This window comes from Suricata suricatta, chromosome 5 (assembly GCF_006229205.1).
Source record: "Suricata suricatta isolate VVHF042 chromosome 5, meerkat_22Aug2017_6uvM2_HiC, whole genome shotgun sequence".
In the NCBI taxonomy this organism is placed as follows: domain Eukaryota; kingdom Metazoa; phylum Chordata; class Mammalia; order Carnivora; family Herpestidae; genus Suricata; species Suricata suricatta.
Window position 1 is genome coordinate 106,917,157 of NC_043704.1, and position 24,760 is coordinate 106,941,916.

A 24,760-nucleotide genomic window follows, 5' to 3' on the forward strand; every position below is an offset into this window, starting at 1 on the left:
CAAAGTTTGCCTTTCCATACCTATTCCTATTTTATCTAAGATTTCTTTCCTGGTTGGTGGTATAGCCAAAGTAAAATTCCTTCCTGGGAACAACTACTTAGAAAAGGTAGGTAGGCAGTTAATTAGGATTTCAGAAGACTATAAAAAATGTGAAAGTGCATCCTCAAGATACCCAAGGGAATTTCACGGTGGGACAAACATCGTTACCCAATAAATGTAGTGCTCATTGAATGTCCTTCCTTTCTCTACTTCCCAACCTCCCCCTCACACATTTTTACCTCTTTCTCCAGCTTTCTCTGCCTCATAGCCAATTAAAATCAGTTTTCATCTGTCTTTCTATCATTTGTTCTCATATTTCTCTCTATCCTTTAGCCACTATATGTGTAATATATATAAATGTAGAAAGAATGGTTGTGGGTCGTTGTGTTTCTTTTAACTTACATTGAATTAAATAATTTATATGAAAGCACTTATAAATGATAAAAGGCAACACAAACTACTAGTTATTTTCAGAATATAATTCCATGACTAGCACATAGTAAGTACCCAATGCAGTAAAACCTTGGACTGCAAGTAACTTGTTCTGTGAGTGTTCTGCAAGGCAAGCTAACATTTCTTATAAATTTAAAAAAATTATTTATTCACTTTCGACAGAGAGAGTGGGCATGGGGAGGGGCAGAGAGAGAAAGAGAGCATCTGAAGCAGGTAGAGAATCCCAAGCGGGCTCCTTGCTGACAGCAGAGAGCCCCACACAGGGCTCAAACTCACAAACCCTGAGATCATAACCTGAGCCGAAGTCAGCTGTTTAACCGACTGAGCACCGAGACACCCCCATTTCTAATACATTTTAACTATATAAAGGAGCGATGTCTTGTAATACAAGTAGTATGCGAAACCGAACATCACGTGATCACAACTGAGCCAATGGTTCTTAAAATATGCTTTGATATACAAGTGCTTTGAATTACTAGCATCTTTCTAGAATGAGTTATGCTCCCAAACCAACATTTTTACTGTATATGATTGTGAAATCATTTACTAAAGCATTATGTACTCTATCCTTATTTTAAAAATCATGTACATTAAAATATGACTAGATATGGGGAAATTTTTACAGCAAAATAACAGGCATAGTAATCTCTAAAACATTATTAAAATTAAACAACATCAAGACCACAATCATGACGGGGAAATAAAATTTAAAAATTAGTCACTACCAATAGTTAATAAACATAAAATGCTACTTAAGATATTTTGGTATCATTTTCCCAGTCTTCTGAAAACCCCATAAAATAACAAAAGAAAAAATTTAGAGGTAAATCATGGCACTATTGGAAAAGCAGGAAGGGTGTTATAAGCCAAAAAAAGAAAAGAAAAGAAAAAAATTGCTAGTTGGGAGTGCAAAATGGCACAACCACTTTAGAAAACATACTGGTAGTGGGGCGCCTGGGTGGCTCAGTCGGGTTAAGCATCTGACTTCAGCTCAGGTCATGATCTCATGGTTTGTGGGTTCGAGCCCCACCTTGGGCTCTGTGCTGACAGGTTGGAGACTGGAGCCTGCTTCAGATTCTGTGTCTCCCTGTCTCTCTGTCCCTCCCCTGCTCATGATCTGTCTCTATGTAAAAAACAAAACAAACAAACAAAAAAACCCCATACTGGTAGTTTCCTATAAAGTCAAATATACACATATTATACAACTCAGCGATCCTAGGTAACTGCCCAAACCTTATGTTTACACAAAAACCTGTACACAGTGTTTATAGTGACTTTATTCATAATTGCCCAAACTGGAAATAATCAAATGTCCCTGAACTGGTGAATGGATAATAAACACACGCTGGTATATCCATACAGTGAAATACTACTCAGCTAAAACAAAAAAAGGGAGTGAGGAGAGGAAAGAACTATCAATACAGGCAACAACATGGATGAATCTCAATGTGTTTTGCTAACTGAAAGAGGCCAACAGGGGCGCCTGGGTGGCTCAGTTGGTTAAGCCTCCGACTTAGGGTCAGGTCATAATCTCACATTCGTGGGTTCGAGCCCAACGTCAGGCTCTGTGCTGACAGCTAGCTCAGAGCCTGGAGCCTGCTTCCGGTTCTGTGTCTCCTTCTCTCTCTGCCCCTCCCCCCTCATGCTCTGTCTCTCTCTGTATCAAAAATAAATAAAAAACATTTAAAAAATTTAAAAAATAAAAAATAAAACAAAAAAATGAAAGAGGCCAACCTCAAAAGGCTAGCTATTGAATGATTCCATTTATATGACATTTCAAAAAAGCAAAACTATAGGGAGAGAAAACAGATCAGTGGGGATTTGGGGATGGGTGGAGACACTGCCTTCAAAAGAGCACAAAGGACTTTTTGGAGTGATGAAATTATTCCATATTTTGTGGTGGTGGTTACATATTACTTGTCAAAATAGCTTACGTTTATCAAAACTTACAGAACTGTGAAGTAAAATTTTACTGTATATAAATTACACCATGATAAACCTGTCTATATCCCCCTTGCCAAAAAAAGCAATGAAAAAATTCTGAGGGTTATATAGAAGGTATAATCCAGATGATAGTGAGCTGGGAAACAAGTCAAGAAATCTTCAATGATACATAAGTGTAGGAAGGAGCCACTAGATGGTGGTGTTCATTTTTCTATCAGAGTCCAGGAGAGACTTGAAGCTGGAGGATCACAGGCCTGTCATTGGAGCAGTTTTTCTGGAAAATTTCCTGTAACCCATAGCTGTCCCTCCTTCTGTCCGGCCTTGACCTACACTGGCTTCTGTGTTTTTGCTAAACCATTTCTCCCAACCTTCCACTGATTCCAGGACGCCATCAATATCCTTCCAGTAAAACTCTCTGCTTTTGTTTTTGTTTTTTGAAACAGATTGAATAGCACAACTAATTATGGCAATTAACCAATTCATTTTTTGCCTGTTTTTCTTCATTAAGGAGAATTTTTAATATGTATGGAATAAATAGAATGGTAAAATGACCCCCCAATAAACCCATCAGCTTTAAGAGTCATTCATAATCTCCTACTCTTAATTCATCAAATTTCCAACCACCCCCCAATCCCCATGCAAATAATTTACAGTCCTTTTTAATGAAATAAAATTTACATATTTTAAAATAGACTTGTTAATAATTATTTTAATTTTTATGTTTGAGAGAGAGAGAGAGAGAGAGAGAGAGAGAGAGACAGAGTGTGAGCAGGGGAGGGGGCATAGCGAGAGGGAGACACAAAATCCAAAGCAGGTTCAACTCTGAGCTGTCACCACAGAGCCCAATATGGGGCCTGAACTCAAGAACCATGAAAGCATGGCCTGAGTCAAAGTTGGATGCTTAACCGACTGAGTCACCCAGGCACCCCCAAAATAGACTTGCTTTGAAAAGCAGCTTTAGGTTCATTGCAAAATTAAGGAGAAAGTACAGAGATTTCCCATATACTCCTGTCCTCACTCATGCATAGCCTCCCCGCCCCCTCCAACAACATCCCCCACCAAAGTGGTTCATTTGTTATAACAGATGAACCTACATTGAACATCATCATCACTCAAAGTTCATAATTTACATCAGGGCTGACTCTTGGGGTATACTTCTATGAATCTGGACAAATATATTACTATGTGTAACTACCATTATATTATATAGAGCAGTTTTATTCCCTAAACGTGTGCTATGTTCTACCTCTTCAACCCTTCCTTACCCTAAGCCTGCCAAAGCAAACAAATGTTAACTGTACAATTCCAGTTTGTCTTTGAAGGCCTTGGTTTAGAAATTCCAAATAACATACAGCAAAAAGAAAAAAAGTTGTAAGAGAAAACTTAAGAGAGAAATCCAGTCAACAAACTAAAAGTTTACTAGGATTTTCAGGAGTTAATAAAGAGGAAAGAAAGAATGGAAAAATTGAATACATTTATAAAAGACAATTTCCCTTAATTCAAGAAAGACTTGGAACTTTATTCAAGGCCTAAAAAGTGCTTATCAAGATTAGTAGAAAAACATACATGCACATACCTTCATACATCATTGTGAAAATTCTGAACTCTAAGAAAAAGAAAATTCCACAAGCTTCCAAGTGGAAAAACAGGATATCATGATAGGGAAAAATAGGAAAAAAATAGGCAGAGAGGGAAAGGATTAGGACCCGAGGGCCCTGGGTGGGGAAAGACACATATTTTGGAACAATGGTGAGAGTGTCTGACCACACCAACCCCCTCCGGCTTAAGGTTACTCCTGAGCAAGTAACATATGCCACTACTCCTGCTCAGGTTTCCCTCAGGAATTTGACAAAAGACTTAAGTATGGCCATAGACCCTGCCTCATACAATGGAAATGAGCCAATCAGGAATGGACAAATTAGCACCTAGAGTAGTCCAGCCAAAGAGGGTAGGACCTGAGAAGGAACAAGGAACTCCCCCTTGTTCCTCAAAAAACAAGGACCCTAGTCTATTGTTGTTGGGCATTCACTTTCCTGTGTCCTCTCTCTGTAAAGAAAGCTTTCCTACTCTTCTTACTTTCTAATCTGCTCTAATAAACTTTTGCCTGCTGCTCATTTTGTGTCCACCTCTTCATTCTTCGAAGTGGTGAGAAAATGAATCTTAGATCCTGAGGTAAAAAATCCTGCAACAATTCCAGAAAAGGAACAAAAACAGGGTAGATACTAACTAACAATAATATAAAAATATGAAAACATTTTTTGATGTAATTTATACCTTATTTTTGATTCAGCCTCAGATCACAGGAAAAATAAATGAAAAATTTAAAAATGTATACATATAAATGAACATTTTTTTATCATTAAAAGAATACAAGTTAAAATAACATCGCATTTTTGTACTTGTCATATTGGTGTAGACTGACAAATTTGATATTTAAAGGGTTAACGGGCACCTGGGTGGGTCAGTCAGTTAAGCCTCTAACTCTTGGTTTTTAACTCAGGTCATGATCTCACAGTTCATGAGTTCGAGCCCCAGCATTGGGCTCTGCACTGAAAGCATGGAGCCTGCTTGGGATTTCTTTCTCCCTCTCTCTTTGCCCTCCCAGGTTGCTCTCTCTCTTTCTCTCTCTCTTTCAAAAAATAAATAAATGAACATCAAAAAGATGTTTAATTAATAAAGGGTTAATGAGAATAAGCAGATGCAATTAATCAAAGTTAAACCATGTAAATTGGCACATTTTTGTAGGACTATTGACAATATCACACTTTATTTTTTAATTAAAAATAGAAAAAATTTTTTGAGACAGAGAGAGACAGAACTCAAGCAGGGGAGGGGCACAGAGAGAGGGAGACAGAACCCGAAGCAGGCTCCAGGCTCTGAACTGACGCAGGGCTCAAACCCACAAAGTGTGAGATTATGACCTGAGCCGAAGTCTGACGTTTAACCACCTGAACCACCCAGGTGCCCCGAAAAAGAAACATTAAAAATACATTTTCACCCAGAAATCTTACTTCTAAAATATATACATGTATGTGTATATTATATATTATTATTGTATATGTGTGTAAGCGCTATATATTAGATATATTATTATAATATATGATGCATATATATAAATCTTTGGAGGGGGATTGTGAAAACAAACCATGAAACTAGAAAGAACCTAAATGGACAGTATCATCAATATGAGACAGTTGGAAATTGTAACAAATCCATACAGTGGACTCCAATAGGACTAGAATGGACCCTGTGTTCATTCTCTGGTCATTCAAGCATGTGCAATGGAGAGTGGGAAAGCAAGGAGTGGAGCAGGCAAAGCAAGAAGGGCCCGTGGCTACCACCAGGAGGGTTTGTGTTTGGCAGTTTCACCAGAACACATCAATCAGGGTACACCAGGAAAAAGAATGATATTAACAGACTTGAGTTAAGGGGCACTGAGTATGCGAAAAGAATAGCTATTCACAACGGTACTAGCTAAAGGTCCCAGTATCAGTATCAGTCTTGTTTTCATAGTGAGAGTTGGTCCACATTCGCTGAGGTACACTGACAGCCTGGTGGGGATACATGCCCAGGTTTGCAGAGTGTCTCAGCCTGTCCCACAAGACCACCACAGGGTCTCCTGAGAAAGAAACAGCAATGTGGGCATGGTTCTGCTCCATGTGGCATCAGCAAGCATAGCTTAACCTGGGGCTGGAGGATTCACTTCCAAGATAACGCACATTCATGGCAACCACGTTGGTGCTGCTGACTGGGGGTTCAGCTAGCAAGTGACAGCCATGGGCCTTAGCTCCAGTCCAGATAGTTCTTCCCTTAGTGCATGGTACTCAGTTCCAAAAGAGACTACTTCAAGAGACAGGAAGTGAAAACTGCCAGATTCTTTTTCTTTTTTTTAAGTTATTTTTGAGAGACAGAGAGAAACAGCGATAGCAGGGGAGGGTCAGAGAGAGAGATACAGAATCCGAAGACAGGCTCCAGGCTCTGAGCTAGCTGTCAGCACAGAGACCAACACAGGGCTCGAACCCACAAACCGTGAGATCATGACCTGAGCTGAAGCTGGACGCTTAACCGACTGAGCCACCCAGGCGTCCCCTGGAAACTGCCAGATTCTTAAGACCTCGACCTGGAAATTAGTCCAGCATCACTTCAGCTGTATTCTACTGCTCAGTCAGAGAGCCTAGATCCCAGGGAAAGGACACAGACTCTACCTCTCAAAGGGAGAAATGACGGTGCCTAGGTGGCTCAGTCAGATGACCCCGACTTTAGCCCCAGGTCATGATCTCATGGCTTGTGAGTTTGAGCCCCACACTAGGCGTTGAGCTGACAGCATGGAGCCTGGTTTGATTCTATGTCGCCCTCTCTCTGCCCCTTCCCTGCTCTCTCTCTCTCTCTCTCAAAAAGAAATAAACATTAAAAAAATTCCCAAAAAGAGAAATGATAAGGACTTGGAAGCTATGTTTTAAAACTGTCACATTATGAGACGCCTGGGTGGCTCAGTCACTTAGGCCTCCAACTTTGGCTCAGGTCATGATCTCACTGTTCATGAGTTTGAGCCCCATGTCAGGCTCTGTGCTGACACCCCAGGGCCTGGAACCTGATTCAGATTCTGTGTCTCCCTCTCTCTCATAAAAATTAATAAACATTAAAATAAAAAAATTTTAATAAAACTGCCACATTAGGTTAAAGGAGATCAATTTGTTATTTATGGATCTTCTAAAAAGCCTTGAGAGTTTAAATATGGAGAACCTACTATGTATGACCAGCTGACTTACTATGTGTAATATCTGGCATCACATTACATTGCTTCCTATACCCTAGTTAAGCCAAGATTACACCATAGTCCATATCAGACTTTCCTGACCCATCCCTCACCTAAATCTATTTTGGGTTAAAATTCAGCTCCTATAGAAGAACATTTGACTGAAAAGAATTTGGTCTCTTTTTGATGAAGTATTATCAGATGAATGTCAGCTTTGGATGGACATATGGTAACATTTAAAGCTCTGGTATGGGGCATGTAGCTGGCTCAGTCAGTAGGGCATGAAACTCTGATCATAGGGTCTTGAGTTCAAGCCCTGATTTGGGTGTGAAGTTTACTTAAAGACAAAACCAAAAACAACCAAGGCACCTGGGTAGCTCACTGGGTTGAGCCTCAGACTCTTGATTTTGGCTCAGGTCACTATCACCAGGGTCATGGGATTAAGCCCCCAGTTGCGCTCCACATTGAGCAAGGAACCTGTTTAAGATTCTCTCTTTCTCCCTCTGCCTCTCTCTCCCACTCCCCCCACCTCTCAAAAAAGAAATCTTTAAAAATAAATAAATAAAAATGGGAAAGAAGTTAATCATGACTACCCTAAGACCCCCGGGTAAGGTAAACAATACAGAAAAAAAACTGAGTTTTATTATTTAAATAGATGGAGACAGTATAATTTGTGACGTGCTATGAGTCTTTAGAAATAACTTTCATTTTCATATCTTAGTATTAAGCTTTCTAATACATTAATCCATCATCCGACAAGTTATTTGCCATGCATATGTACTTAAAAAAATATTTCAGCAAGTTCCTTAACCTTTGAAGCCATTCTTTGAAGAATGCAGGTTCATAGACTATTCCTTAAAGTGTTGCAAAACTCTTCTGAAACATTGCATGAAATGAGTTTTCAGAAATGTAATATTTGTATAGTTTGGCTTCTTGTCTAAAATTAAGCTGCATTTAACAGATGTATAACTTTTCATATTAAAATTTTAATGTTCATCTTCAGGAAGCCAACCTTTTTCTTAATAAGTTTGAGATAGAGGGGTGGCTGGGTCCAGGCTCAGTTGGTTAAGCCACTGACTCTTGGTTTCAGCTCAGGTCATATTCTGAGGGTTATGCGAGTTCAGGTGCCGTGCTAGACTCTGTGCTGACAGTACAGAGCATGATTGGGATTCTCTCTATTTCTCCCTCAAAATAAATGAAGTTAAAAAATAATCTTCAGATGGAGAAGTAATTGTAACATTTGACCATATTTGGGAGAGGCCAGCAGTAACATGTCTTATCTTTTAAATGGTGTGAGGTTGGTCCTTTTTGTAAAGTATAGGTTGTTTTTGTTTTTAGTATTAGTTGTCCAATGGAAAACAATATGTAATATAAGTAGTCTATGTAAAACTTTATACGCATTTTCTATGCATTACAAATGCTATTGGTTCTCTAAGGTTATTTTCTCGTATCTTTTCAATAATGTATACACAATGAGTTAATATGAAACAAAATTTTAATATTTGGCTGTTATATGACTGTTTAGGTCACGCAAAAATAAGAGGGATGTTAAGGAATCGTATAATTCCAATCTGCCCTACGTGATGAATGAACTGACTCCACCCCCCTTCCACTACATTTCTTCCATTGCACTGGAAAAAACGGCGCAGTACAAGAAACCTAGCACCTCTGAGCAGTTTCATTCATCCCATAAATATGCAGGCACTATGAGCCTCGCACTTATCCAATTAGCCAGGCCTTATATTCCCCTTTTTGGGGCACCCTTGCCTGCTGATAAAGACATTGATAAACCTCAACCTTTCTCTACCCCGTTTCTGTCTAGCCCACGAAAGCAAGGGCATCACACAATAACCGGCTCCAAGCTTGGACATTACCTTTGCCCACCCTAAAACAGGCCCCAGCGCACCCGCGTTAAATTCAGAGGCTGTCCGGTGTAATCAACGTGCAGCCTTCGCAGGCCTGGCTCGACCAGCCATCACTCACGTGGCCGCGCGGGCCCAATGACCGAGGCCCACGCTTTCCAGACGGCCGCATGCGCTCACAGAGCCAGAGCTCGCGCCGCGCCCCGCCCAGGCCTCAGAGTGCTCCAGCGTTAATCCTCCCATGGGGTCCTGGTCGCCGGAGTTTCGGGTTCCTACCAATCGTTGTTTCCGAACTCGGTCTCGGGAGCATGCCCTGATTGGCTTGCTCTGGAGGCGGGGACAGGACTCATTTGCGCCTAGGACCACTTCCTGAGGCGCGAGGCAGGAAGTTACCCGGTCTCTCTGGAGTCCTGTGGAGAAAGTGCTGTCTGCTGCAGTAGTGGCGGCGCGAACTGGAGGTGGGTCGGGAGACTGGCTGTTCGGTCTCGCTGAAGCTGAGGGCCGGTTTCCATCGTGGCACCACGGCCCTCTCCTCCAGCCCGGAGCCCGGCGCGAATGCCCGGGGGACTCTTCCAGGTTCCTTGACGCCGCTGCAAGGGTCACCTACCTGGGCATCATCGCCTGGGTCTCTAGCCAGAGGACTGGCTCCTGGCTTCAGTACGCGGGGCCACTGTAAGAAGTGCCCTTACCACCCCTCGCCCTGTCCTCCCCCCTGAACTATCGAGACCCTGGTCCAGAGCGACAGCCTTGGACCCGGGGCTTGGAGGATCCAAGACGCTCAGTCCCGGCACCCCACAGACGGGGCTCTGCATCGTCTCTGATATGTCACCGACCATCTCCCACAAGGACAACAGTCGGCAACGACGCCCAGGGACTTTTAACCACTCCCTGGATATGAAGAGCGGTCCTCTGCCGCCAGGCGGCTGGGATGACAGTCATCCGGAATTGGTGGGTGGGGAAGGGGACAAAGAAGCTCTTTTGCGGGATACCGACACTGGTGACTTCTCAAAACCCCCACGGAGCTGCCGGGCGGAATTAAGCAGCATTTTGCTGTTGCTTTTTCTTTACGTGCTTCAGGGCATTCCACTGGGCCTGGCTGGAAGCATCCCACTCATTTTGCAGAGCAAAAATGTTAGCTATACAGATCAAGCTTTCTTCAGTTTCGTCTTTTGGCCCTTCAGTCTCAAATTGCTCTGGGCCCCGTTGGTTGATGCAGTTTACTTTAAGAACTTTGGTCGTCGCAAATCTTGGCTTGTTCCTACACAGTATATACTGGGACTGTTCATGATATATTTATCCACTCAGGTGGACCATTTGCTCGGGAACACTGATGGCAGAAGCCCCGACGTGATTGCTCTCACTGTGACATTCTTTTTGTTTGAATTCCTGGCCGCCACTCAGGACATCGCTGTGGATGGTTGGGCGTTAACTATGTTATCCCGGGAAAACGTGGGTTATGCTTCCACTTGCAATTCAGTGGGCCAAACAGCTGGCTACTTTTTGGGCAATGTTTTGTTTTTGGCCCTTGAATCTGCCGACTTTTGTAACAAGTATTTGCGCTTTCAGCCTCAACCCAGGGGAATCGTTACTCTTTCAGGTAGTGTATTTAAACTATTATTCGGTGAGGATTATTTTACATTTAGGAATACTTTTGACAGAGGGTGTGACGTCGGAGGCAATCTCATAATTTAATTTACTGGGAGATTACCCGAGGTTAAGTTTTCTACTAAAATGAGCGTGAGCCAGAATGACTACATCAAAGCAGTCACAATTGATGGGTACTCAGCAATGAGCAGGGAGAGGTAGCTCATCCAATAACATTCTGTAATGGCAAACAAAACTCTCAGGCTAGAGAGCTGTTGACACTTGACTAAACACAGATGCACATTCTTTAAAAGTTTGGCTGGTGTGTAGGCATAAATCCAGCCTGATTCCTGTGGCTCACATTTTCTTTTGCTGGATTGAGATTTCTAGTTCCGTGCTTTCTGGTTCATTTCTTCCTCTACTCTTAAACCAAGAGTCTTCTTCTAGCCTTCTGGTGAAAAGAATAGGGTTAATTTATTCAGCATTAATGAGTTGGCTGAGTGACAGAGTTCTGAGGGCCTCCTATGAATTAAGCGGAGTCCAACCCACAAAGATGGGAGAAATGAACATTTACGGGGAGCTCAGGGTTGCCAGCCACTGCTTGTGAGAGTCGGGCTTCACGCTGCAGGTAACAATTGACCCTGTTGAATTATAAAATTCCATGAAGTGGATAAGTGGAATTCCAGAATGCACAACACTAGGTGTGGAGACTGGGTTTGGGAGCTGGTGCTGAGAGAAAAGCTGTGACCTAATTAGTAAGATTTTTGTGAATTGTTATAAGAGTTTGAAGTTTAATCCAGTAAACAATTTTGTGTAAGTTCTACAGAATTTCCCCTTTTTCTTCATGAGTAGAATACATGTCCCTGGAAAGCTTTTCTTTTCTTTCCTCTTCTTTTCATTTTTTTTCTTTTCTTTCTAAGCTTTCCTAACAATTAGGAAACAGAAGTAGAATTACCAATAGCAGGAATAATGGACATCAGGAATATGGTAATACCAGACTTTTTCATTCTGGTAATGATGATGGATTTCAGAGATTCTCTTCAAATTTAAGCAGTTAAACTGTCTCTCATCTTCCCAGGACTAGCTTGGGGATTTCCAACAGTAGAAATGTCAGGGATTGTTGTGTGGTAAGGGAAGTGTAAGGGTCATGGAATAATATTTAGGGAGTGTAGAGGATGGAGGGATTCACAACTGCACTACTTACTTATCTCAAAATCTTACACACCCCCTCTCTATACCCTTAGGCTCTATAACGGACCCCCTTTCCTTTTCTTTTTTTTTTTAATATTTATTTTTGAAAGACAGAGCATGAGCGAGGGAGGAGCAGAGAGAGGGAGACATAGAATCTGAAGCAGGTTCCAGGTTCTGAGCTGTCAGCACAGAGCCTGACATGAGACTCAAACTCACAAACCTTGAGATCATGACCTGAGCCGAAGTCAGACGCTTAACAAACTGAGCCAACCAGATGCTCCAGAGACCTCCTTTTCTACCTCCTCAATCTGCTAGTGAGCCACTACTACTGATGAAATGATAATTATGGGGCGCCTGAGTGGCTCAGTTAGTTCGTGGGTTCGAGCGCCGTGTCCTGCTCTGTGCTGGCAGCTAGCTCAGAGCCTGGAGACTGCTTCGGATTCTGTGTTTCCCTCTCTCCCTGACCATCCCCTCTCTCTGTCTCTCCAAAATAAATAAAAAACATTAAAAAGATTTTTTTAAATCAGAAAAAATAAGAATTATGATTTTCCTTAGTTGGTTTGAGGCCAAAAATGTTTGAGAGATATTGCTTTGCACTTAAACAGATTTGTCTCGAAGTGTTCTGGAGTCCCACTCCTGCTCTGTGGATAATTCTCTGCCTAGAAATACTTTAAGTGTATTGTATTAGCACCTTACGGCTTCTTATGTATCTTTTCATTTGGTACTGGGACTATTCATGTCACCAGGAAGGACTATTGAAATGATGTGTTAATTAACATGGGGAAGCCTCAGAAGAGAAATCAAGATTTTAGAGGCTGTGGGAAATAAATTACTATCTAGGTAAATTAGCGCTTTCTTTTAAGTATAAGAGTGATTGATAAAACATCATTCCAGGGAATAGCATTATGCTTTCAGGAGCCATGTTAATTATATCTTTTCTTAGCCACAGCTGTTCCCAATTGGGAAGATCAAAATTGTGCTGCCATTGGATTTTAATTTACACTGATTTGTTATTTTGAATAGCTGTTAATTTTGTGGAATTTGAACTTTGAGCTCCAGGAATTGTAAAAATAGCTTACTTTTTAATTTAACATTTTCTGTCTGTAGTAGACTATGTTTTTTAGTTCAAACACTTTAGTAAGTTAAGAGTTGATGAGTTTTCATTCATTTTTTTATGATTGTATATATTATATTTATAGCTTTGATCTTTCTGGAACATAGTAACAGTATAACTAAAAAAAGTGGGGTTTTTTTTGGAATTTTAAGAGCATAGAAAGAGTAATGAAGGAAATAAAATTGCTTAGGTAATAAAAGAAGAGCCAAACACTGATGCAGTTGTTTAGAAAAATCAGAAAATTAAAAGGCAAAATAATTTTTTAGAAATGTAAAATATATTCTCTGATAAGACTTTGTTTTGAGTTATCAATAAATAGAAATGGAAGATGTTGAGAAAAGCTAGTTTTTGGCATTTGGAAAGCAGCAATCTAAATAATAAATTTAGAACATGAAGGATAAGATGAGAACGGAATCCTTTGGAAACAGAGACTTGATTATGCTTTTTGGGCCCGTCAGGGATCCAGGGTAGTCCTGAACTCAGAAGCGAGCTTTTTTTGTCCTGCCCCATTTGGTTTGCAAGGATTTGGGGGGAGCAGAAAGAGACAGCCTTTTTAAGTTGCAGGAGATGATGAAAGTAACCCAGAAGAACACAGGGATTAGAACATAGTTTCATGACTTGAAAAGAGCATATATTTTAATTTCTTCTCTCTCTTTATTTATTTGCTTATTTATGTAATTTAGATTCTGATTTGTATTTGTGGGGACTGATATTTTTAACTGAGGTAAAATTGGTATATATCAATATTAGTTTCAGGTATACAACATAATTCAATCCTTGTAGGTACTACAGAGTGTTCACAGTAAGTCTAGCAACCATATCAATTCATTCTTCTTGATGAAGAAACCGAGGTCAAGCGCCTCATTGGAGATAGAGATACAGAATCCCCCTCCACTATCTGAACACAAAGCATTCTTAGGAAATCTGCAAGCCAAATCACGTAAAGCAAAGAGTATCCACGCATTCTTTTTCAAAAGACTTACTAGTGGCTTTCTTATAGCTGATAGGAAACTAGAAAAAAAAAAAAAAACTCAGGAGAAACCTTAAAACCTAAATATAATTTGTGCCAATTGGGCTTTTCTACTAGAGAAAAGTAGCACTCTGACTGCTGATATCTAAAAACATCAGCCCAGTCAGCCCTCTTCTGGAACGTCTGATGGCCTAGAAATGACAGGCTAAAATTTTCTTGTTTTGTTTCTTTAAGTAACCTGTAGCATTCATTCATTCACTGCCTATTTGGTGCTAGCAATATGATAGGTGTTAAAATTTGATGAATAAGGCCTGGGAAGTCTCTGCTCCCAGGGAACTTAATGGAAGTTTGCAAACCAAAGTGATGGACCGGGGTAGATGGACAGTGGAAATGAATCAAGTGAGTTAGTACAGGACTGTTGGGTTTGGACAGGACTGTGGTGACCTGAAAAACCCATCTCGAGAGGGGAGTTTCAATTTCAAAAAATTGTCTTGTGGCAATAGGATCCTACGATTGCTGGATCTTATCGGTGTTCAGAGAAGCTAGAAATCCTTTTTTTGTTTATTTTGTCCTCTTAAAAGCATTTATTAGATTCATATGAATTCTGTCTTCAGGCCAGAACCAATCTGAACTGATGGTTGCAGCCATTCCTCTAGAAGCAGTGGTAACAACAATGAACAGAAGTGATGGGGATAGGGAGCAAGGTATTTGGGTTGGGGCAGGAAGCAGGTTAGTTTGATACTGGAGAGCTAAACATCCTAGAGCTTATGGATTCGTTTGTCTTGTCAATAGGCACATGCAGAGAAGAGTCCATCAGAGAAAAAGGAAATGTTTTGAAAAACCTGATGCTGAAAGAAAACTAATCAAACTGGCAATGAATAAAAACAGTATTTGTAAGATATTCATTCTTTGAACTAGAAAGAAAATAGGACCAATTAATTCTTAGTGACAAATTCTTTTGCTTTCTGAAACAGGACTCAGTGTATTTTGTGTGACTAGAGATGCTGTTTAGAATGTGGACAGGACCAACTGAGCCATTTCCAGATAAACCAGTTATTTCTAAATAGGCTGTAGTGCATTCTTTAGCATGTATATTTAGACTTAAAATATTCTCCTGCACTCTCAAAAGATAAAACTGTAGAGGTAGAGAACAGATAGACAGTTTCTAGGGATAGTGGGTGAAGAAAAGGTGACTATATGTGAATGACAGACAGCATGGAGAAGTTTTGGGGAGTGATGGAACTGTTCCGTATCTTGATTGTGGTGGTAGTGATTTAAAATTTATACATGTGTTAACGTTTATAGAACTGTACACCAAAACATTTTTAGATTTACTGTATAGTAATTTAAAAGGTAATATTTAGGGGAAACTGGGTGGCTCAGTCTGTTAAGGTGTTAGACTTCAGCTCAGGTCACAATCTCATGGTTCATGAGTTCAAGTCCCACTCAGAGCCTGGAGCCTGCTTCAGATTCTGTGTCTCCCTCTCTCTCTGCCCCTCCCCACTCGTACTCTGCCTCTGTTTCTCTTTTAAAAAACAAATAAACGTTAGAGACACCTGGGTGGCTCAGTCAGTTAAGCGTCCAACTTTGGCTCAGGTCATGATCTAACAGTTTGTGGGTTTGAGCCCTGCCTTGGATTCTGTGCTGACAGCTCAGAGCCTGGAGCCTGCTTTTGAGTCTATGTCTCCCTCTCTCTCTGACCCTCCACCACTCACCCTCTGTGTGTGTGTCTCTCTCTCTCAAAAATAAATAAACGTTAAAAAATTTTTTAATTAAAAAAAAGAAATAAAATATTTAGATTATTATTGGTAACAATATCTTTATAATGGTTAGTATATCAGACTATGGATGTTCTCTAGTATCAAAGGAATGTTAGTAAATAATAGCCAGTAGTCTAATGATAATTACTATTTGTGTTAATTGCGTTCATAAAAATAAATTTTCTGGCAGGGGCTAAGCCTCTTTTTCTCCATTTGATCTTAGCCAAAAGGCCGAGAAGTGATTAAGCCTCTTTTTCTGAGCTATTAACTTCATTCTCTCCATGTGAGCTATGGGAAAGCCTTTGAATTAGGGCTCTGAAATGATGCATTCTCATTACTTCCTCCTTTCTACATATTGTTATTTTATCTAGAGAGCACGAAGAAATTAGAAATAATCTTATATGGGGTACCTAGGTGGCTCAGTTGGTTAAGTGTCCAACTTAGGCTCAGGTCGTGATCTCACAGTTTGTGAGTTTGAGGCCTGGACAGGCTCTGAGCCTGGAGCCTGGTTTAGATTCTGTGTCTCCCTCTTGCTCTGTTCCTCTCCCACTTGTGCTCTGTCTCTCTCTCAAAAATAAATAAGCATTAAACAAAAACATTTAATTGAAGTAAAGTTATATTCAGAATTATTTAGTATCATTGCAGATATGCCATTTCAAAAGTTAGTTAACAAGGGCGCCTGGGTGGCTCACTTGGTTGAGCATCCGACCTCAGCTCAGGTCATCATCTCACAGTTTGTGAGTTGGAGCCCCGCTTGGGGCTCTGTGCTGACACTCTGTGCTGACAGCTTCGAGCCTGCTTCCTATTCTGTGTCTCCTTTCTCTCTGCCCCTCCCATGCTCACACTCTGTCTCTCACTCTTAAAAATAAACAAACAAACAGAACAATTTTTTTAAGTTAATAGATTTTAACTTTGTAATTTCAGATTTCCTTTTTTTCTGGGGAACTGTATTTTTGATAACCACAACTCTAGTTGCCCTTCTGAAAAAAGAAAACAAAGAAGTATCAATAGGAAAAGAGGAAACTCAAGGGATCACAGATACCTACAAGCTGCTTTTTGCAATTATAAAAATGCCAGCAGTCCTGACATTTTGCCTTCTGATTCTAACTGCAAAGGTAAGAGATTTATAGAGCAAAATTTACCACTCTGCTAAAATTACCAATATCATGGAATACTCCTTTGCCTTTTCTTAAGGTCCTTCCTACTACTATTAGAACTTAATAATAAAAAGCCATATTTTCTGTTTATTCAATTTATTTTAAAAGGTGTGATGATAAATGTAATTTCAAAGTAAGCTAACTCTTGGGATCTTGAAAAGAATTATGCCAATTTGAAGTACTTCTAATAAGTGTGAAATTTTATTCAATGAATGATATTAATGCTTGGTATGGAAACGAATGCCTTGAAAAAAAAATCATAGTTCCCTACTGTTATAATGAACATACATTTAATACCAGAAGTATTATCATTATTTACATAGGATGTGCTTTACAAAGATACGGAAATATATAAGCATTAGAAGTCTACTTAAAAGTCAGTTGACTTGTTTTTTTTTAACATTGGAAAGAAATATACCATAAATAAATGGGTAGTTTGGTGACTTTTATTCTTTATGTTTTCTATATTAAGATGTCCTAATTTTATAGTCCAGAAACATTTTTAAAGATATTATGCTAGAGGAATGGTAAGTATATTTGTTATAGTGAAATATTGCTAGTGTTAGAATGAATATTTCTAAAATCTGAAATCAGTTATAGGAGTTTCATATTATATATCTAAAGCTATCTACATAGTTTACAGGTATCTTTTGATACCCCTGAAGTAAAATTTGTAATCTCATTATTGTTGAAATAGTGAATTTTTTCCTTCTCCCTAACAGGGAGGGTTACATTTTAAGGAAACATTGGGAAGGTTAAACTTAAGATTCAACTTTAGGAAATAATGAGAATATCAAGGAAGATATTATCTAATTATATCATTTAGAGACAATCATTGGTAACACTTTTGGTATATTTTCTTCCAGCACTCTTTTTTCCGTGTGTGTACCTTCATATGTGAATATAATTAATAAGTTACAATCAACAAATGAAAAATAATATTGATGTATTTATACACATACAAATATGTATGTAAATAAAAGGATGTGGATATACATAATTTTTATCTTGCTTTTGTCTTAATACTTCCTATTTCTTATCATTAAATAATTTTTGAGGAGCGCTTGGGTGGTTAAGTTGGTTAAGCTTCTGATTCCGGCTCAGGTCATGATCTCACAGTTCATGAGTTCGAGCCCCGCATCTGGCTCTGTGGTGACAGCTCAGAGCCTAGAGCTTGCTTCAGAGTCTGTGTCTCCTTCTCTCTGCCCCTCCCCCGCTCATGCTCTGTCTCTCTCTCTCTCTCAGAATAAATAAACATTAAAAAATGTTTATTTTTGAGAGATTGCAAGGAAGGGAGGGGTAGAGAGAGAGGGGGACAGAGGATTCGAAGTGGGTTCTGTGCTGACAGTTGACAGCCCAATTCGGGGCTGGAACTCATGAACTGTGAGATCATGACCTGAGCCTAAGTTGGGCACTTAACTGACTAGCCACCCAGGTGCCCCTAGTTTGCTTATGTTTTTTAATTATAAAAATGCACTAGTGAATATTTTTGTGCATAAGTTTTTCTTTGACATTCTGAATATTTCCTTTCTGTAGATTCTTAAGTAAGCAATTAGTGGGTCAGTGAATATGATTGCTAAATTGCTTTTTAAAAGATTATAGTTATGCTGTTGCCAGCACTGTATAAGGAGGTGCTTCAGTTACATACAGAGTCTAGAAACTTATGTCCCCCTTTTAAAGTAAACTTGGCCCAAAGTAACACCTCTCCTAACTTTTAATGTCATAGGTTAGTTTTATCTGCTTTTCAGTTTTTTAATAAATGGAGTATCCAATATGTATTCTTATGTCTGTCTCCTGTATTCTTCTACTTAATGTGATATTTGAATAACTTTCATATTGTTATTTATCGCAATAGTTTGTTCATCTCATTGCTTATAATATTCCACTGAATAAATATGCTATAATTTATTTATCCATTCTGTCACCAAATGTTTAATTATTTCCACTTTGGGACTGTCATGAATGGTGCTTTTATGAATAGTCATGTACATTACTTCTGGTGAACACGGATGCACATTTTTTACGGGTAAATACCTAGGAATAGAATTGCTGGGTCATGAGAAATGCTTAATATATACTATTGGTTTCCTGAAGTGGTTATTTCTACTTTTCTCTACCACCAGCTGTGTAGGAGCGTTCCAATTGCTTCACAGCCTTGAGAAGACATATATTGCCCTGTCAAATCTAGCCTTTACGGTGGTGTGTAGTGGTATCTCATTTTGGTTATAATTTGCATTTCTCTGATGACTAAAGAAGCTGAGCATCTTTATATATAGTTATTGGCCATTTGAATATACAGAGCTACCTTTTTCTTTAAATTTGTAGAATTTTTATATATACTTGGTGTTTTGTCAGACATTTGTACTATAATATAAATATCTCCTACTATAAATATCTCCTAGCGCTTTTGAGATAGAGTAAATGTTGATGTTAGTCTGTATATCTAATGTTTACAAAGACAGTGGGTAAAATAGTGAAATTCTTTTCTGGAGTTAAGTGAAATGTCTTTGACCTTTAGTTCCTCTGTAGTGAAATTTGCCCTTTGGCTCCATTCCAAGAAGTTAAAGTGTATGCTATTATAATTCTGTTAAAAAATGTTTTTTAGTATAGTTTAATGCTTACTGAAAATTTGCTTATATAGTTGAAAGACTTCTCATATGTCATTACTCAAATCCTCTAATTGTTAACACTAAGTTCCACTTTCTATATTCTGTAGATTTGTGCTCTATTTCTCCTGAAATATTAATTTGTATATATCATGTGTCCTTTTATCCATAAATGCCTTAAGTATGTATTTCCTAAGAACAAAGGTTTTCTCTTCCAAGCCACAACTCTATGAAAAATTAAGAAATTTTAGGGTGCCTGGGTGGCTCAGCTGGTTAAGCATCCAACTTGGGCTCAGGTCATGATCTCATAGTTTGTGAGTTTGAGCCCTGCATCAGGGCTTTCAGCACAGAGCCTTTTCAGATACTCTGTCCCTCTCTCTCGCTCTCGCTCTCTCAAAATAAATAAATAAACTTAAACAAAATAAAAAATAAAAAAGGAAGAAATTTGAAATGGACGTATTACTATTATCTGATCACAGTGTATATCCAAATTTCACCAGTTGTCCCAATAACAACCTGTATAACTACTTATTCCTTGCCGGGGCTCCAGTCCAGATCACACATTAGATTTAGTTGGCATCAGCCTTTCATTGTCCTTCATGACCTGGATATTTTTAAAGCATACAGGTCAATTATTCTGTAGAATGGCCTTTCATTTATGTGTGTCTGATGTTTCTTTATATTTAGGTTCAGGTTATGCAAATATGTCAGGAATGTCACCCAAGTAATATAGTGATGACTTCAGGGAATATATCAGGAGCTTTATCATGTCCCTTTATCCCATCAACTGTTATTAACTTTGATTACTTAGATAACGCATTGTAAAGTTACTAATTTTCTTTTTGTAATTAAAAGCTAATTTATGAAGAGATACTTTAAAACTTTCTAAATGGCTTATTTCACCCAAGACTCTTACTCACTACTTTTAGCATCCTTACTCTTTTTTTGTTTCTGTTTTTGCTTTTTTAAAAATTAATCTATAATTTTTCTTCCCTCTCATTTAATTTAACCCTTGGAAGATAATGTTTTCTTGGAATTCCTTTTGAAATGTTAAATACTTTGGAAATTTTATTATGATCAGTCAGAAATTATCAAAATGTGTATGTGTGGCAGTAATGCTTCATTTTAAAAAAAAATTTTTTTAAGTTTATTTGAGAGAGAGCATGAGGGAGAGGGAGAGAGAGAGAGAGCAAGAAAGAGAGAGAGAGAAAGAGAGACAGAATTCCAAGCAGCCTCCATGCTGTTAGTGCAGATCCCAATCCCAAGACAGAGCTTGAACTCATGAACCATGAGATCATGACCTGAGCCAAAACCACGAGTCACCCACTGAGCCACCCAGGCCCCCAGTGATTCTTCATTTTACCCAGATTTTATTTAAAGGCTTTTTAAAAAAAAACTTAAACCATAGAAATCAGTAAGTTTGGGTTTGAACACTGTTTATTGTAAGAGATTGAAGTTTTTAAAATTTAGTTGTTATTACAGGCATCTGCATTTCCTAAAAGTGCTGAATTTTCAGTTGCTTTCACTGAATATTGTTAGTAGACCATAGAACACAGTGTGCCTTCCATAATTTGATTGTTATACCGGTAGAATAATATGTTATCTTGTAACTGGTGTAAATCAGTAATGAGATTGAGGTCTTGGAGAACTCACATATGCTTGGGGGAAAATATTTTGTAAATCACAAATTAAAATACTTTTTGTTTTTATATTGCAGGTTGGTTTTTCAGCAGCAGATGCAGTAACAGGACTGAAATTGGTAGAAGAGGGAGTACCCAAAGAACATTTAGCCTTATTGGCAGTTCCAATGGTTCCTTTGCAGATAATATTACCTCTGATTATCAGCAAATACACTGCAGGTCCCCAGCCACTAAACATATTTTACAAAGCCATGCCCTACAGGTAACAATGAAATAAAACCTTACTAAATAAGAAAGGTTAAATGAGGAATATTCATCAGTATCACTAATACCTGCGTGTAAAGTATATACAGAAAAAGACTTGAAAAACGTCTTTAACTTCAGTATCATGTATATGCACTTTTATCTCTTTTTAACTTCTTAACAGGTTTTAGATAGGCTTTTTTCACATAGTAAGCATACAGATTTCTGTTTTTGTTACTATTTTTTAACCTAAAATGGAAGTCAACTCCATGTGTCTCTGTCTATAGGTTATTGCTTGGATTAGAATATGCTTTACTAGTTTGGTGGACTCCCAAAGTAGAGCATCAAGGAGGATTCCCTATATATTACTATGTCATAGTGCTGCTGAGTTATGCGTTACATCAGGTAAGTTTGCTGTTTAAGTTTTCTCAGGAAGTAAACTGTTCATGGTAAATAAAGAAGACATTTTTCTACAGTTGCCCTGAAATAATATAATAAATTTTAAGACTGAAGCATGAATCTGACACCAAAGAAATTATTTAACAATGAACTTTAAACCTTGTGACTTTTGATTTATTGAGCTCTGTAGAAAGTTTCTTCTTCATTTTTTTTGTCCATTCAACCAGTGTTTGTTACATTGCAGAATTTATTCCAAAGCCATTAATTCTACCCTTGCTAAGTATCCCTCAGTCCATCCGTAGACTTGGGTTCTGTATTTCTTCTATTCCCCATGCCTTTTCTTTCTGAAAGTACTGAGAAATAATGATGGCTATTGAGGTAGAGAGCCCAGGTTTCCAGTTTAGATTCTGTATTGAAAGTTATGACGTATTATTTGTGATTTTGGAAGTTGTGTGTTAATCAGCTTTCTCTGTCTTTATTAGCTATGTTTTGCCATCACTAGCCTCTCATAACTGGGGTTGCACAATGGGCTTGTGTTCTGGGGCAAGTGACTCCCAGCAGGAAACTTTGGGCCTTAATTATTACCAATGTATATTTAAGAGTCACTTTGGATTTTTTTCTCTGGAACGTAGTTTAAATTCTTTGAAAGTTGTATTTACAAACTCTTCGCTTGTTTTTTAATTAAAACCTAAAAATATAGCTACCAAGTAATCTCAATAATTTTTTGCATACAGTTCACTTAGGAGAACTTCATAATGGATCTGTCCAACTAACTATATGTTTATTTTAATTTATTTATTTTAAAAGTTTTTAATGTTTATTTATTTTGAGAGAGAGAGAGAGAGAGTGTGTATGTGTGTGCTAGCAGGGGAGGGGCAGAGAGAGAGGGAAAAAGAAAGAATCCCAAGCAGGGTCCATGCTGCCAGTGCAGAGCCCAGCGCAGGGCTCAAACTCACGAACTGTGAGATCATGACTTTAGTCGAAATCAAAAGTTGGACTCTTAACCAACTGAGCCACCCAGGCGCCCCAAATAACTATATGTTTAAAGAAGTACTTTAAGGGGCACCTGGGTGGCTCAGTTAAGCGTATGACTTCAACCCAGGTCCCGATCTCATGGTTTGTAAGTTCCAGCTGTGCTGACAGCTCAGAGCCTGGAACCTGCTTTGGATTCTGTGTCTCCCTCTCTCCCTGCCCCTCGCCCATGTACAATCTGTCTCTCTCTCAAAAATAAACAAAACATTAAAAAAAATTAAAGTATTACTTCAGTTTAGTAAATGTTTCACTATCTGTGTAAGTAAATGAAAACAACTGAGATAATCCAGAATCATTTGTTTGACTTTGGATTTCATAAGAAATCAGAAGTTCAGAGAGTCGGATGCTTTCTGGGAAAAACAGTACAATGCCAAGTAAATTTGAGAAATAAGTGATACATGACATAACCTCTCTTTATGTAGCACTTTAATCATTCTCTCAACAAATATTAATTGGACATGTATTGCACGCCAGGAATTATTCTAAGCACTAAAATATAACAGTGCAAATAAATCGTGCCAAAATCCCTGCCCTTAAGGTGTTTATATTCTCAAGGCTTTCAGGGACCAGTAGTGAAAGAGACCTGTTTATTTTGTGTGTAACTTAGCATGTCTCAGTCTTATTTGGTTTTGGAACTCCTTTTTCTATGAACATACCATGGTACAGCATTCAAAAGAATGAAATTTTGGAAACATGGTTGGTTTCCATATTCCTAAATGGAGGGTTAATTCTTACCTCTTAAGTACTTTTTGCCCCGTAAGGAGATTTTTCTCTTTACTTTGTCTCATAAATTTTGCAATGTCATTTTTCTATCATTTGTATAAAATAAAATTATACAAATATATGTATATAATTATATATTCATCAGTCTCACATAATTATATATTCATGTTCCTTTAGATATCTGAGTGCTTACATGTGTAATATACGTGTGTGTGTGTGTGTGTGTGTGTGTATGACGTGTTTAGGAACAGTACAAATACGGGGTTTTGCTCATTGCTATATGTATCCTTAGATGCCACCCTGTCATTTTCTCTTTTGCACCTTCCTTGACTACTTCTTGTAGAATTACGCTCTCATTTATTTAGGCCCTAGTAGCACAAAGTGTGTACTTCTACTTACTTATTGCATTTCCTCATAAGTATTTATTTCTTATTTTCCCAGCCTAGAGTAAGTTCTTCAAGGGCACAGAGAGACTGATGTCTTATTCATCTTTTTATTGCCATGGTCTGGCCTGGCCTACAATGGGTGCTAAATAAATCTTTGTTGACTTGAGTTTAATAAGGGCCATGAAAATTAATTTTCAGTTTGTGATTTTGATGTTCTTATTCAGACCATAGTTTTACAAAGTCCTATTATGCTAAAGATATTTTATATTTTCCTTGTAGGTTACATTGTATAGCATGTATGTTTCCATAATGGCTTTCAATGCAAAGGTTAGTGATCCACTCATTGGAGGAACATATATGACCCTTTTAAACACTGTGTCCAATCTGGGAGGAAACTGGCCTTCGACAGTAGCTCTTTGGCTGGTAGATCCCCTTACAGTGAAAGAATGTGTGGGAGCATCAAACCAGAATTGTCGGACACCTGATGCTGTTGAGGTAAGTATGTTGTAACTGTAGATAAAATTAAGCTAATACTAATATATTAATTTTCAGGGGTGTCTGACTGGCCCAGTCCACGGAGCATGCAACTCTTGATCTCAGGGTTGTAAGTCACACATTGGATATAGAGATTACTTTAAAAAATAAAATCTTAGAGTTGCCTAGGTGGCTCAGTTGGTTAAGCATCTGACTTGGTTTTGGCCTAGGTCATGATCTCATGGTTCTTCAGTGTGAGCCCCACTTTGGGCTCTGTGCTGGCAGTGCAGAGCCTGCTTGGGATTCATTCTCTCTCCCTCTCTTTCTCTCTCTCTCCGTCCCCCCACGCTCTCTCTCCCTTTCAAAATAAATAAAATAAAACTTTAAAAAATAAATAAAATCTTGCAAAATAAGAAAATATCTTTGT

General features: G+C 38.6%; 1 protein-coding gene across 3 annotated transcripts in view; it reads left to right on the forward strand.

Annotated features, from left to right (window-relative positions):
* The first annotated feature begins 9,389 nt into the window (after positions 1–9,389).
* Positions 9,390–24,760, forward strand: part of SLC33A1 (solute carrier family 33 member 1) — a 17,412-nt gene continuing 2,041 nt past the window's right edge. The window contains exons 1-5 of one of the 3 annotated variants that reach the window (XM_029940008.1): positions 9,396–10,651; positions 16,598–16,788; positions 21,154–21,338; positions 21,607–21,724; positions 24,139–24,354. In XM_029940008.1, the coding sequence (XP_029795868.1) occupies positions 9,877–10,651; positions 16,598–16,788; positions 21,154–21,338; positions 21,607–21,724; positions 24,139–24,354 (1,485 nt within the window). In that variant the 5' untranslated portion in view covers positions 9,396–9,876. Of the gene's footprint in view, positions 10,652–16,597; positions 16,789–21,153; positions 21,339–21,606; positions 21,725–24,138; positions 24,355–24,760 lie in introns of all 3 variants that reach the window. The other 2 variants (XM_029940007.1, XM_029940009.1) reach the window with 2 other exon arrangements.